This window comes from Cannabis sativa, chromosome 3, assembly GCF_029168945.1.
Source record: "Cannabis sativa cultivar Pink pepper isolate KNU-18-1 chromosome 3, ASM2916894v1, whole genome shotgun sequence".
Lineage (NCBI taxonomy): Eukaryota > Viridiplantae > Streptophyta > Magnoliopsida > Rosales > Cannabaceae > Cannabis > Cannabis sativa.
In genome coordinates, this window is record NC_083603.1 from 61,401,874 (window position 1) to 61,417,317 (window position 15,444).

Sequence of the window (15,444 nt, forward strand, 5' to 3'; positions counted from 1 at the left end):
CCCAAAGAGGAACCACCCGTGGAAAAGGTAAATGAAAGCCAAGGTATGAACTCTAACCTTCCACATGAGTGGAAATTCAAAAGTGCTCATCCTATAGACCAAATTCTAGGTGATCCTTCTCAAGGTGTCACTACTAGAAACTCCCTTAGAAACTTGTGTAATTTCATTGCTTTTATTTCTCAAATTGAACCAAAGAATTTTAAAGAGGCCGAAGTTGATGAATTTTGGCTTCTAGCTATGCAAGAAGAAATAAATCAATTTATAAGAAATAATGTTTGGGAGTTAGTTCCAAGACCGTCACATCCATCGGTGATTGGAACAAAATGGGTCTATAGAAATAAGGTAGATGAGCATGGGGTCATTGTGCGTAACAAGGCTAGATTAGTGGCCCAAGGTTACAATCAAGAAGAAGGAATTGATTATGAGGAAACCTTTGCCCCGGTAGCAAGACTTGAGTCCATTAGAATGTTGTTAGCTTTTGCATGCCACAAGAATTTTATCTTGTATCAAATGGATGTAAAAAGCGCATTCTTAAATGGGTACATTATGGAAGAGGTTTATGTCTCTCAACCACCCGGTTTTCAAAATCATAAATACCCTAACCATGTTTACAAATTGAAAAAGGCTTTATATGGTTTAAAGCAAGCTCCTAGAGCTTGGTATGAAAGATTAAGCACTTTTCTTATTTCAAATGGTTTTTCAATGGGTAAAGCGGATAATACACTTTTTATAAAAAGAAAATCTAAAGACATTATTATAGTACAAATTTATGTTGATGATATTATTTTTGGTGCTACTAATGATGCTCTTTGTGAAGAATTTTTTAAGTGTATGCATAGTGAGTTTGAGATGAGCATGATGGGAGAACTCAACTTTTTTCTTGGACTTCAAATCAAGCAACAAAAGGATGGCATATTCATAGGTCAAACTAAGTACATTAAGGATCTTCTTCAAAAGTTTGACTTGTCAAATGCAAAGTCCATGAATACACCCATGAGCACATCCATAAAGATGGACAAAGATGAAAGCGGTAAGAATGTAGACATCACCAAGTATCGAGGTATGATTGGCTCTTTATTATATTTAACCGCTAGTAGACCGGATATTTTGTTTAGTGTTGGTCTTTGTGCTAGGTACCAATCTTGTCCTAAAGAATCCCACTTGAGTGCCGTTAAGAGAATATTTAGATACTTGATAGGCACAATGAATCTAGGACTTTGGTACCCCAAGAACTCAAACTTTGAAATAGTTAGCTACTCGGATGCCGACTTTGCCGGTTGTAAGACGGATAGAAAAAGTACTAGTGGAACTTGTCACTTTCTAGGAAATTCCTTAGTGTCATGGTTTAGCAAGAAACAAAACTCGGTAGCTCTATCCACAACCGAAGCTGAATATATAGCCGCGGGTAGTTGTTGTGCACAAATACTTTGGATGAAACAAACTCTTAAGGATTTTGATATTGATTTTGAGTGTACACCCATAAAATGTGATAACACTAGTGCCATTAACCTCTCTAAGAATCCAATATTACATTCTAGAGCCAAGCATATTGACATAAGGCACCACTTCCTTAGAGATCATATCCAAAGAGGTGATATTATGCTAGATTTTGTAAGCACCGAATTCCAATTAGCGGATATATTCACCAAGCCTCTTAGTGATGAGAGATTTAGTTTCATTAGAAGAGAGCTAGGCATGACCAACTTAAATGAAATATAAGATTTGTTAGCTATAAAAATTTCATATCTCTTTACTTACTTATTTATGCATAATTGTTCCAAATATGATATTAATGAGATTTATATGCATATATGAGAAAATTTATTGATACTTGACCTATATGAACCATACTTGTTGAAAACTCAAGATTATAGGTCATAATGTGGATTTTTGGTGAACTTTGGACTTGTCTTTAAACAAGTGAACATGTGAATTTTTGCATATTTGATTTTCTTATGTGTCTATATGCTTGAATATGTGAAATTGAATGTATTTAGTGTGCCTATAGGTTTGTCTTGACTGAAATTTGCATGGAACAAATTTTTGGTACCTCACTTGTTAAATTTATAGATTTTTAGGCCTAAAAGAGTGTTTTTCGCCAAACTTTCTCATTTTTCAATATTTTTGGATTCCGTAAGTTTGTACACCTCACATTTCACTTCATAAAACTGCTGGAAAAAGAATTTTTCAATTTCGTTGCATAAAACTCATTTTCGGTAAGGTTCTAGTTTTCTTGGCAATTTTCGAAAACATTACCGTAAATCGTCATTTTTCATCATTTTTGAGTTTTTCTTGTTTGAGCAATTTTGTTTTATCATATTTGAGGTGCTAAAAAGATTTGGGGTCAAACGGTTGGACAAAACGGGTTTTCAAGCATTTTCAGGAAATCGGCCTGCTGCAGAAACCGGTTTACCGGTTCTGCATATACCTGATAAACCGGTAAACCGGTTTTTCGCTGGGCCCGATTCCAAGGCTGTTTCAGTCTTTTCAAAAATGATTTTTTTGCTATAAAAACCCTACTACCGACTTCCTCACCCCCCATTCAGATACCTTAACCCTAAATAGAGCCTCAAACCCTTTTCCTCTCAAATTCTCACTCTCTAAACCTAATCTCCTTATTCTCTTCAACCTCCTACCACCATGGCCTCTTCTTCAAGACCAAAGAGGCAAAAAGTGTCAATGCAACAAAAGGAGCAAAGGACTAAGGCAAAGCATGATCTCTTCTCACATGGAAAAATTGCAAGGAAGTTCAAGGAAGATTACTCTCAAAGGGATGTCATCAATGGTAAGCAATGTGATCTCCAAGCCCTTGAGTATGTCAACTTTAATTTTCTTATTGAGCGTATGGGATGGGAAAAATTGTTAGAAATTCAAACAAATATATATCCTAGGTTAGTTAGAGCCTTCTATGCTTGCATTGAGTTTCGATGTGATCCATATAGCGTTAGGGGAGATCTCAAAGGAGTACCTTTTGAGTTAACTATTGACTCGCTTAATGATTTTCTTAATGCACCTAAAGATGGCCTCTTGCGTGACCATAGACCTCGCCTTAAAAATAATGCCTTTTTCAATTTTCACCTTTTCAATAATCTTGTGTGTGTAGGTAACTCCTTTAGGTTAAAACAAAAAAGAACCTACCTCACCCTTCAAGGGAAAATAGTCCATGCCTTTATATGCTCTAATCTTATTCCTAGGAAAGGCCATCAAGATGAGGTAAGTGCCATTGATCAAGTTCTCCTATACAATCTTATAATGGGCGAAAACAAAATTAACCTAGGCTATCTCATCCTTAAAACCATGCATGAAGTGTTTAAACCTTCCCTAAAAAGGGCATTACCCTATGGTTATCTCCTTAGCTATTTATTCCCACTTCTATGAACCCAAGGATTCCGACACTCTTGGTGAGATCACATTCAAATTCATGTGCTACAAATTCGATGAAGAGGAAAAGAAGTGGATTCCCACCACTTCAATGTCCCATGTCCATGAGGATGAACACTTGGTCCCAAGTGAAGATGAAGGGGAAGAGCAAGATGTCCAAGCTCAAAATGAAGAGGAAGGCGAAGAGGAAGTGCCTCCAATACCCCAAGCTCCTCACTTTATCCTTGAAGAAGCTTTTGCCAACCTTACCACTTCCATGACTTCCAATTTCACCACCTTGAGAGGTGAAATGAACAACCAATTTTCAACTCTTCAACATGAGATGACAACCATACGGAGTGACATTACCACATTGAGAGTAGACATGGAGCAAGGGTTTGACAACATGCAAGAGGAAATGACACAATGGAGGGCATACATGGATCGCTTTGGCCCCCCACCAAACTAGTTTTTGCATATTTTTTTTTCTTTTTGCATCTTTATTTTATTTTATTTTATTTTTGTTTGTTTTTGGTTGTGTGCAAAGGCTTCATGCCTCTTGACTTTGTGTTAGTTGGTCTTTTTCTTTGTTTTATTTTTTTTTTGTGTTGAATGTTATTTTGGATATTATGTTTTTTTAATGCATTGGATTGTTGCTTTGTTTCTATTTTTATTATTAATTTTTTTTTTCTCTTTTCTTTTATATTTTTGTGAATTCCTTGCCACCCTTTTTGATGAATCAAAAGGGGGAGAACAACTATTGATTAATTTTTGGCATCACCTCAAATTTTTTTTTTGGTATCTAATTCAATTATCATAAGTAAAAATTGAGGGGGAGTTTACAAATTCATGCAAGGTAAAATTAAAAGGTAAATTTTTTTTTCTTGCACACATTAAGGGGGAGCTAATCCAATTTACTTTGCTTAAATTTTTCTTTCCCTTTCAAAATAATCAAATATTTGATATCATCAAAAAGGGGGAGATTGTTAACTCAAACTTTTCGATCTCCTTGTTTTGATGATTAACAAATATTTGATTATTATTTGTTACTAATGATTTATTGATTTTGTAGCAAATTTAAAAGAGAAAATAAATATTTTGGTATTTTTACCAAACTTTTGAAAGCAACACTAAATGGATTCAACAAGCATATCAAGAGCAAAAGATTCATCAAGGGATCAACAACTCAAGACCCTATTCAAAAGAGGTCTTCAAAAGCCCAAAGTCAAAAAGTCAACCCGAAAGTCAAAGTCAAGGTCAACTCTCGGGAAAAGTCAACTTGGGATCAAAAACATGCAAATCAAGCTAGGAGGCTCATCTACATCAAGACTACTCAAAATTAAATGGTATAAATCTACTTTAGTCTTGTTAAAGTGATTTGCATAGCACACTAAGTTTTTATAAATTTGAATTTTGGCCCATTCACTAACTTGTGCAACAAGTTTTCTCACACGATAGTTCAAAAAATTTTTTGATTGAATTTCTAAATCACATTTTGTTTAACTAAGAGAACAAAGTTTGAATTTCTAAAATCGGATAATCGAGTAGAGAGTTATGGCCGTTTTAGTGCGAAAAATCAAACTTTTTCCCACTGCCTGGATTTAAGTTAACCGGTTTCAAAGAGGTAAACCGGTTCTCCATGAACCGGTTACCCTATTGTAAGTCGGTGAAGCAATTTTCCCAGAGGGAGTCTCGTTTTTCGTGCCCAAGGGCTATAAACGGCTATTTTTCACTCAAACACTATATAAACTCGATTTTCACTCAAAAAATTAAGTTGGTTGAGCATTTATTATATATATCTAACCTATCTAAGTGAGATTAAGGAGCTTCTAAGTTTGAAATCCAAACCAACACTTTTCACACACTTTGAGCCAAAATTTGATTTCATTCATCTTAAGTGTGCTTGCTTTTCACTCTAGGTTTCCATTGTATCATCATATTTCTAGAGTGATTTTAGCTTGTATATCAAACACATTTCCATATTGTGATTGAGGTGAGGTTGGCACCGGTTTTGTAAGCAACTCGGTAATAGTGAGATTGGCACTTCAACAATCCGAGAAAGAGGTTAATAGTCCTTGGGGGTGCGAAACTATTGTAAGAGGTTTGGAAATACCTTGGTGAAAATTTCCCGGTTGTAAGGGTTAGTCAAGCCCGTTAACTTGGCTCGCTATTGGAACTCAAAGCTAGGTCCATAGCTTTGAAGACCAAGGACGTAGGTGGCATAGCTCTACCGAACCTTGTAAAAATCGAGAGTTTGCATTTTCTAATCCTTAAACTCTTTACTTTACAAGCTTAATTATTTGTCTTGATATATTGCTTGCCATACTACTTGCGTTTACTTGATTAATTGACTAATTGCATAATTTTGTGTTAAAAGTTTTAATTTTCCGAAATTAGTTTAAATTTCCAATTCACCCCCCCTCTTGGAAACAGATCATAGGCTAACACAAACAACCTCTCAGGCGGCAGCTTTCCGTTTCATAAGTTCTTTCTCCCACAGATTGGGCACCTCCACGGTTGAGCTCTTCATCCCTCGTCCAGGGATTCTGACCATTCCCACACTGAGTTCTCCTCGAGCAAGTTGTCCGCGTACTAGGATTAACATCAGGTTGAGTTCTCCGAGGACGTGTGGTCCGAGCACTAGAGCCACCCTCATGTTGAGCCCTCCTGGAACGGGTGGTCCTTCTAGACTGCGGATTGGTAGATCTTATGGAGCCCATGGGCTCTTTTCCAGAACGATGGTTAGTTTCCTCATGTAGGGTGTTAATATTCTCTGGATTTTCAGCCATAAAGGAAAAGGTTTTTCTTTTACAAGAAGGGAGGGTTTCTTCTGAGCTTTTTCACAGAGCCTCTCAATGAATGCACCAAACTATTAACGTAGATTTTTGTCAACCAAATTTGAGCCTCACGATAATAATTCCACACAGAAAAAATAAAAGCTATAGAAAAATAATATGAACAAAGGGTTTTTTTACGTTGTTTTGCAGTTAAAATTCTGCATAGTCCACGAGTAAATCTTATTCAGATTTCTGAGTATTTTTTTAAGGCCTCTTTCATATGAGTTTTTTCGTCCCTTTTTTGAGATTGTTTGCCACTAGTTATAATTACATAGTGGGCAGCTAATTACAAAGTTGACCAGAATATGGTTACAACCATTATCCCTAAAATCGTGGGATATGATTACATATCACGAAATGTAAATGCGGTGTACGATTTTTAAAATCGTATAGCTATGATTTTCTCGCTTTTACTGGGTCAGAAATAATGTGTATTAAACACGTCTTTAATTGCTGAATCTGGAGATATCACGAAAGAAACTTGATTGTAGTGATCCCAATAGCGAGCTGGGACCATTCTTCTTTCTGAGGTCGACAATGTATGTCTTACGTCGATCGCGGGTATACAGAAATCTTCTGACTTGCCAGTGTTATGAGCCTCGCTCTTGTTAGTTGGATGAAACTATAGAAAGTTTCCTCATAGCGAGATGGCCATCTCGCATACTTGTTCTTCGAGTCGATCCGACTTTTACACTTAGTTTGCTTATTGCAAGCTAAGAGTGTCACTTTTCTCCAGTGTCTCGCTATTCACCTTTAGCAACATATGGTTTCTCGTTAATACACTAAGTGCCAGTTTGTACATTGATTCCTTGCCTAAGACCTTACAGGCAGCGGGTTACAAATATACTCTGATACTTACGTAATTAATGAGTTATTCTATACAAAGATATTGCACCGATTCACATTCCTTTTACCTTGACACGTTTCCTCCAGCCGAATTTCGAGTATAACATTTACCTCGATCATAATTGAGTCACAACCAATATATATCGTTTACCTCGATTAAGATTAAGTCACAATACACATACCGGGATTTCGATCATAATCGAGACTGTAACAGTTATGACGTTAACCATGTACGTTATTTAATATTTTTCTTACCTCAGTCCAGAAATTTAGCGTACATGCTGAGCTTAAGTGGAATCGAAGCTTCACAATCCCAGGTCCTATGTCACGACAACAACATTTAATAAATAACTTAAATCATTCATTCCGGGAATAACCGTAAATCCCATAACCAGTAAACCTTATCTTCCATTAGCTCCAAAATAGGTTTTATAACTTCTAAACAATCTATATTAGACACGAAAATCACACCGAGCCCTAAAACATGCCCCGAGGAAAAACTGAAAATTTCCCCCTGAAGCAAACCGGTCGACCGGTTCTGTTACACCAGAACCAATCGGTCGACCCATTCTGGCAAGGCTGCAAATTTTGAATTTTCTTCCTCCAAAATCAATCTAAACACCACCAAAGCAACCCAAAAGCTCCAAAACAATACAACATCATCAATGCAATGCATCCCAAGCATCAATTACAAAATCTTAACTCTTAATTCAAAAATCACATACTCAAGTGAAGAAAACTCATTTCATTTCATTTAACTAATCCGAACTAAAAAACCAGCAGAAATCACTCAATACAAACTTCAACACACTTCAAAACAGGTCTAAAAACACACCCTCTAACTAGTTAATTCTATAGCCACGAAATCCCAAGTCCCTAACCCAAAATCAACTTGAAACTTGAAAATTCTCAATCTCAAAAGTAAAGAACTTACCTCCAATGCTCCTAGGTTGCACTTGGGTACAAACTCTGCTCAAATTCAAGGTGAAAGGTGAAGAATTTCCCCCTATGTTTGGCTGGTTCAAGATGCTCGAGAAAAAGAGGGAGAGGGAGATGAAGCCTTGTGATTTCTTAATTTATAACCTAACTTATTACTCTAAAAAATTTTCAGCATTTTACCTAATATAATCAAATAGAACCCAACCTAATTTACACTAAAGGAAAAAATAAATTAGCATAAGAAAAGACTATATTGCCCTTTTCTAATAAAAAACCATTAAAAATCTTAAGAGCATTTAAGTAATTCTAGTTAATCCGCCAAACTGACAACCCAAATCTCTAAACTAGTCCGGTATAAAATCCAATTCAATTCATCTTTTATTGTCGTAACATTTCCAATCTCCTCGTCAAGTTCCCCAATTGCCAGGCCCAAAAATATTTTATTCGAATTATGGTATCTACGATACCCTCATATTCCAACATAACTTTCGTAATTAATAAGTTACACTTTATTTATTCATATTTCCCTAATCAACTCATAATTAGTTTAAGTAGGATTATTATTCTACTGTCCTACTATAATATCCACTTAATCACACATTCAATAAAATATGTCCAATTAAAATATCACTATATGTTCTGGGATATTACACAACCCATTGCTGGTTTTTTTCTTCCTTTTTTCTGCATTCTTCTGTCAAGTGGCCCAGCCCTTTACAATGTTTGCATATTAATGGTTTCCATTCATATGTAATTGAGAGAAGAACATTTGAACCATACTCATCTTCAAAAGAAATTTGTTCAGGAAAGTCTTGATGGATAGAAACTTCAATAAGCACTCTTGGAAAGGATAATTTGTTCCTTTCTTTAGTTGCTTCATCAACTCGTAGAGGGGTCCCCAATTGACCAAATATTTTAAACAATGATTTTTCACCCCCAATATTTTAGTTCTAGCTCTTTAACCTGAATCCAAATGGGCACTATTGTGATATCTTCCTTCTTGAAATTTGTATTAGGGTCCCATGCCTTCATTATCACAGGTCGTTTGTTGAAAAACACATAGCATCCATTCAGTATTCTGTCTCTTGTCTTAATTGAATCAAAACGAACCAAAAACACACCATAGGCTAGCATTCCAACTTTTTCTATTGCTCCTTTCCAAACCCTTCGAACAAAGCCATCCAATACAGATAAAGGAGGATTTGCACCTAACACATAACATACAATAGAAGAACTCCAAAATTCTACTTCATCTTCTACATCTTCTATTGTTATTTTTACTTATATTCTTTCTCTGAGTTCTTAAAAGAATTCTCCAAGTTCCTAACAACACTACCAGATCTCAATACAGGGGGAATTATCGAATTACCTTAAGCAACGTTAGCAGAGCACCTGCAGTTTGCTGTCAAGAAAAATTTGAAATCAGCTTTGATTTCCTCCTGAAGTTTAATTTGCTGCAGAGAAGACCTAGGAGATAGTGGAGGCTGAAACAAATCTTCCTGCACCAACTCTGCAGATCTTGGAACAGGGGCCTCATCTTCCTCCTTTTTTGAGAACTCCATAGGTTCGACTCCCAAGACTCCCTCCATTGTCTTGGTTTTCCTCACATTAGCAGTGGATGTAGGACCTTTCTTCTTTGGCTTTTTACGTTTTTTGTATCAGATTTAAGCTTCCCTTGCACCTTTGTCCTTGTCTTTGCCATAGCACCAACTTGAGAACAAGCTGGCAGAAGAGAGATAGAGAGATAGAGAGAGAGAGAGAGAGAGAGAGAGAGAGAGAGAGAGAAAGCTCATTCAGCACATGTTCCCCGAGTTATTGTTGTTTCGTGTGTTGTCAGTTATCTTAGGACCTAGCATGTCAAGAACAGGGTCCCTAGGCCTTGGAACAACTTATTCTTGGATACTCTGGAGAGAGGGTCATAGTGTTGGCCGACCAGGGCCTGGCCAGCATGTACCACCTCCTCTCCAGGGTTGCTTTTTCGTCATTCAATACCTCTTGGTGCCAGGAACTGACTGTTTGTGCCATAAGATCTATCTGGCAAGATTTGACCGTCGTCAGGCAGGGAAGGGTGTGTCCTTGTGTTCGAGGAACCTGGTTAGACTTTTTTTCCACTGTCTACATGTCTACAGACCCTACATAATCTATCTATGAGCCTCCCTTGCAAAGGCTCTCTTATGAGATCCTGACCCTTTCTAAGAGTTCTCTCATTGAACTGCCTTGTCAGGTCATTGGCCTCTTGCTTAAGGTTGTTCAACTCTGCCTAACAGGCTCGGAGGATGGCCTCCTATTCATCCATCCACCTTAGGAATTCGCATCTCTACTAGGTGAAAGCATCACAACCAACAATGCACGGTTCTTCTTATCCTCTAAGGAATTTGTGTCTCAGGTAGGCAAAAGCATCGCAGCCAGAAGCGCGTGTTTCTTCTTGTCCTATTTGAGTGACTTGGCCTATAGCTTCTAAAGGCCTGGCTAGCTCAATATCATCTCCCAGTGCCAAGTGAAGCTCACCAATAACTATTTTGCCAATTTGTGGCCCTATTTCTCCTACGTAGCACTGTGGAACAGCCCCAATTGTGCTTTGTGGAGGTTGTTCCATGTTGATATGCTCTTCTATATGAGATTTTTGGGGATGTTCCAGCCGTGGAGGAATGGCAAGATCAACAAGATTCACATGATTAATTGGATTAACAGTGTTATCTAGATCAGTAGGACCCTCTGTGGTGGGAGGAACACTAGCATTGGGATTTCCCATCATAGGATCCTGAGGAGGATCCAAGGGGAAGTTCTTCTATTTAGAACCATGGTGATTGATCAGAAAAAGGCTCTCAATGAAAGCACCAAAATGTTGACTCAAAATTTGGTCAACTAGCAGCGAAGCCTTATTTATGATTGACAACAACCACGTGTAAATAAGAATGGTTTATAGAGGTTCGACCCCTTTATTAAGTGGGTAATGACCTACTCCCCTTTTAATTGTATTGATTCTAGAGATAATACCATGCAAATTATAGGTGAAAACCTTATTATTTCTAGCTAAGGCTCTCTTTGAATGTTACAATGGCGAGAATAATGTGTTGCAGACCAAGAACTAATAAGTTCTTATGAAGGACTTAAGAAGATATGACTTAATATTTTGACGGCAAGAATGAAGTACGATACTTGAGAGAGAGAGAGAGGCTTTCATGTGTAGCTAAGGCCTTGTTATGCAAGTGGAGTGACTTGGAATGACTTGGAATGACTTAGGTTTTTAGAGAGACATAATGCCCTTTATATAGGGCAGGGCTTACAAAAGATCTAATGCAAGTAGGTAAAGACATCTCTTTAAAATTGGGATATTTAATTTTTTATCTATTATTTAAGTTACAAAAAAGGATAACTAAATCCTTAGAAAATAGGATTGATATCTCGAGGGAAAACCCCTATTTTTGTGGGCTATTGTGCCTGTCTCGCAACTTTGCTCAGTTGGTAGGAGTTGTATGCAGAAGGTGGTCGGCCAAGCCTATTTTTTAGGGTCTAGCTGGCCTATGACCACCTATGGCTGGCCAGGTATTGTCCCTACAGCCACGGCATGTGCCTGCTAGCTTTCTATATGCCTACCAACTTGTATGTGTCTGCCAGCCTTGGTAAGCGCCTGCCAGCCTTGGTATGTGCTGGCCAACCTTAGTATGTGTTGGTCAACCTTAGTATGTGCTCGTCAACCTTAGTATGTGCTGGCCAGCTTTAGTATGTGCTGGCCAGCCTTAGTAAATTGTAGCCAGCCTTTCTAGCTTCTTTGTACAACTTTCCTTACAAAGGTCGGGCTTCCTTGGTCGAACAGGCCCTTTTTGGTCTGACAATCTCTTTGGCCTGCCAGCTTATGTTCAAACCCTGGCTGACCATACAAGCTTCTTCTGGTCGGCCTATGTACTCCCCTTGGCCAGCCAGACATGGTTGTTTAGGGTCTTGACGGGTTGCTTAACTTCTTTTGCTTGTTGCTTGACAGTTTTGCTTAACTGCTTCAGAACCCTTCATAGTTGACATGATGTGTAAGGAGACTTTGCCCTGTTATTGACAAGTTGTATTCTACGTGTCTAATAACTCTATGGTATAGAGTTAATTTTATGCTTTTAAACTAAAGTATTGTGAGAAGAATAGTGAAAATGTGTTTATTTGCTTAATTTTAATTAGTTTTAGTGTTATTTTCTATTTAGTAATCTAACCTTTAAGTCTTGTAAATATTGATATTGTTGGGTGTGTTTTTCCAATTAACTGTGCTTATTTTGTTGAAAAAGGAGGAATTAAATTGATAGGAAAAAGAAAAAGAAGCAAGGAAGAAAAGTAACACAAGCTGAAATTGGGCTGATTGTTGAAGCAATGCTGAAGTGAATTCAGCATCCTGGCAGTGACGTGGAAACACGAATTTCACTTATCCACCTCAGCAACTTTGGTCCAGTCACTCAAATTACACCAGCCAGCTGACGTGGAAGAAAAAGGTCTAACCTTAGTGTGCCAAAGTGGAAAAGTTTGGGCTTCTATTTTGGGGTAGGAGGTTGGTACCCTAAAAATCCAACATCAAAAAGAAGAGAAAAAGGAAGTACACCATGGATGATCATCTTGTATGTACAGTACGTGAGGAGCTGCTGCTACTTTTTTTTGGAGGAGTAAATATAGCAGAAAGTACACCATAGAAGAAGGAAGAGGGGACCAAACTTTAGTGTTTGAATTTTCTTTTACCCTTTCTTAATAGTTTTCTTTCTTTTCCTCTTCTATTGTTTTTTGTACTTAGTATTAAAAACTCTTTGAGATTGTAAACTTGGGCAGCAGCCATGGATGAATATTTTTCACTTTGGATTTTATTTTCTAACTTGACTATGAGCTAAACTTTTGAGGCTTGAATGGCTATGAACTTCTAAGTTGGGTATGATTAAATTTTAAGCTTACTTTAGCATTTGTTTTGCCTTTGTTCATTCAAGTGATTTTTATCTTAATTGATTGTTGTTTCTTGGCCATGAATAACAATTTGCTAAGCTAGATCTTGTACCAGAAGGGCTAGATCTAGTAGTTCAATTTGAATGAAGCAAGTGAAAACCTAGATTTAGGCTTTTCTTTGTAAGTGGGATAGGAATATTTCATTTACCTTGCATAACTTACCAAATTAAGGTTTGAATAGTGTTCTGCTTGCTGGTTTGATATAGCAATATATTGAGCTAAATGGTAGAATTAAAGTTGTGAGTGTTGGAAAATTCTCACAAGCCTAGAGGAATTTTTTTGTTATCTCTGTGCAGAATGCTGGAGTAATGCTGAACCGATGCTGTACTGACTAAAAAAAACCTGACTAGAAGGAATTAGTTATTCAAGCCATATTTGCCATATTACATTTTTTATCTTGCAAACAATTTTTCTAGCAGCAGTAGTTTTAATTTTAGCAAGTTTAATTCTTGTCATTTTTAATTTTGAATCATTACTCAACCATTTGCATATTATTTGCTCTTACTTTAAGTTGTAATTAGTTGATTTTACATCAAACTTTGTTTGCAATCCCTGTGGAGACGATCTTACTTATCACTTTATTACTTGTTTGACTACGTATACTTGCGTATATAATTTTCACAACAAGTTTTTGGCGCTGTTGCCGGGGATTGAAACTAAAAATTGTGTATTATCAACTATTTTGCAATTTATTTTCTGGTTTAAAGTTTTAATCCTATTTGGTGCGCTGAATTTTTCTTTTTCAGGTGTAATCTAGTGTATGAACGAGCAAGAAGAAGACCTTGAACTTGCTCCTATTGACCCCGAAATTGAACGCACTTTTAGACAAAGGAGGGAGGAACAAAAGGCTAAAAAACACTGCAATATGGGTTTGAAGTTGGGGGTGCTCATAATGAAGCCAATCCTATAGCTTTGGCCGATGATAGAGCCCGAGCAATAAGAGAGTATGCAGCCCCTATGTTCAATGAGCTAAATCCGGGTATTGTGAGACCCGAAATCCAAGCACCTCACTTTGAGCTCAAGCCCGTCATGTTTCAAATGCTCCAAATGGTTGGTCAATTTGGTGGGTCGCCAACGAAAGATCCTCACCTCCATATTCGCTCATTTTTGGAGGTGAGTGACTCTTTCAAGCTACAAGGAGTAAGTGAAGAGGCTTTAAGATTGAAGTTGTTCCCATTTTCCTTGAGGGATCGGGCTAGAGCATGGCTTAACACTCTTCCTCCCGATTCGGTGACTAATTGGAATGACTTGGCTGAAAAATTCTTGAGAAAGTACTTTCCTCCAACAAGAAATGCAAAGTTTCGAAGTGAGATCATGTCCTTTCAACAATCGGAAGATGAGACTACTAGTATTCCTCATTGTATCCAACTTGAGACATTTTACAATGGTCTCAATGCGGCTTCTAGGATGGTGTTGGACGCTTCGGCTAATGGAGCCATTCTTTCCAAGTCTTACAATGAAGCTTTTGAGATTTTGGAAAGGATAGCTAGCAACAACTATCAATGGTCAACTAATAGAGCTCCTACAAGTCGAAAAGTAGCGGGTGTTCTTGAAGTAGATGCTTTGACCGCTCTCACCGCTCAAATGGCCTCAATGACCAACATTTTGAAGAATATGAATATGGGAGGAAGTGTACAACCAGCCGCTGCCATTCAAAGGGCAGAAATCTCTTGTGTGTATTGTGGTGATGGGCATACTTTTGAAAATTGCCCTTCAAATCCAGCTTCGGTTTGCTATGTGGGTAATCAAAACTTCAACCGCAACAACAATCCATACTCAAACTCCTACAATCCGGCATGGAAGCATCATCCAAACTTTTCATGGCGAGGTCAAGGGGCAAGTTCAAATGGAGCAGAACAAGCACAAGGAAAGCAATCATTTCCACCGGGTTTTTCTCAACAACCAAGACCTCAACAACCACACCAACCTCAAGGCTCTCAAACTAGTTCTTTGGAGAGCTTAATGAGAGACTATATGGCCAAGAATGACGTTGTAATTCAAAGCCAAGCAGCATCTCTTCGGAATCTAGAAATTCAATTGGGGCAATGGGCCAATGATTTGAAGAATAGACCACAAGGCACTTTGCCTAGTGACACCGAAAACCCAAGAAGAGATGGCAAAGAACATTGCAAAGCGGTAACCTTGAGAAGTGGAAAAATAATTGAGTCAAATGTGGCTGCAAGAGGCAGTAAAGAGTCCTCTTCAATCCAAAAAGAGGGGGAAAAGAAGAAAAAACCAGCAATTTCAGTTGTTGAAATTCCCCAGTAGTTACAGCATCCAGTCAGCATTCTGCTGCAGAAAAGGCTTTGCAAAAGCCACCTCCACCATTTCCTCAAAGATTCAAGAAGCAGCAAGACGATGGTCAATTCCGCATATTTCTTGATGTTCTAAAGTAGCTCCACATCAATATTGTTGGAAATTATTTTACCAGGATCTTAGATCTACTCACAAGTATATTTATTAACATCCTAAATAAGAACTTTCTAAAACGATA

The 15,444-nt window shown here is 37.6% G+C and overlaps 1 protein-coding gene across 1 annotated transcript; it reads left to right on the forward strand.

Moving 5' to 3' along the window:
- The first annotated feature begins 13,907 nt into the window (after positions 1–13,907).
- LOC115710583 (uncharacterized) lies at positions 13,908–15,218 on the forward strand. The gene has a single exon (XM_061112723.1). It carries the CDS (start codon positions 13,908–13,910, stop codon positions 15,216–15,218), a length of 1,311 nt encoding a protein of 436 aa, XP_060968706.1.
- Positions 15,219–15,444: the final 226 nt, after the last annotated feature.

Excerpts from the sequence above, each read along its gene's own strand:
- LOC115710583 (XM_061112723.1), top strand. The coding sequence starts at position 13,908 with ATGTTCAATGAGCTAAATCCGGGTATTGTGAGACCCGAAATCCAAGCA.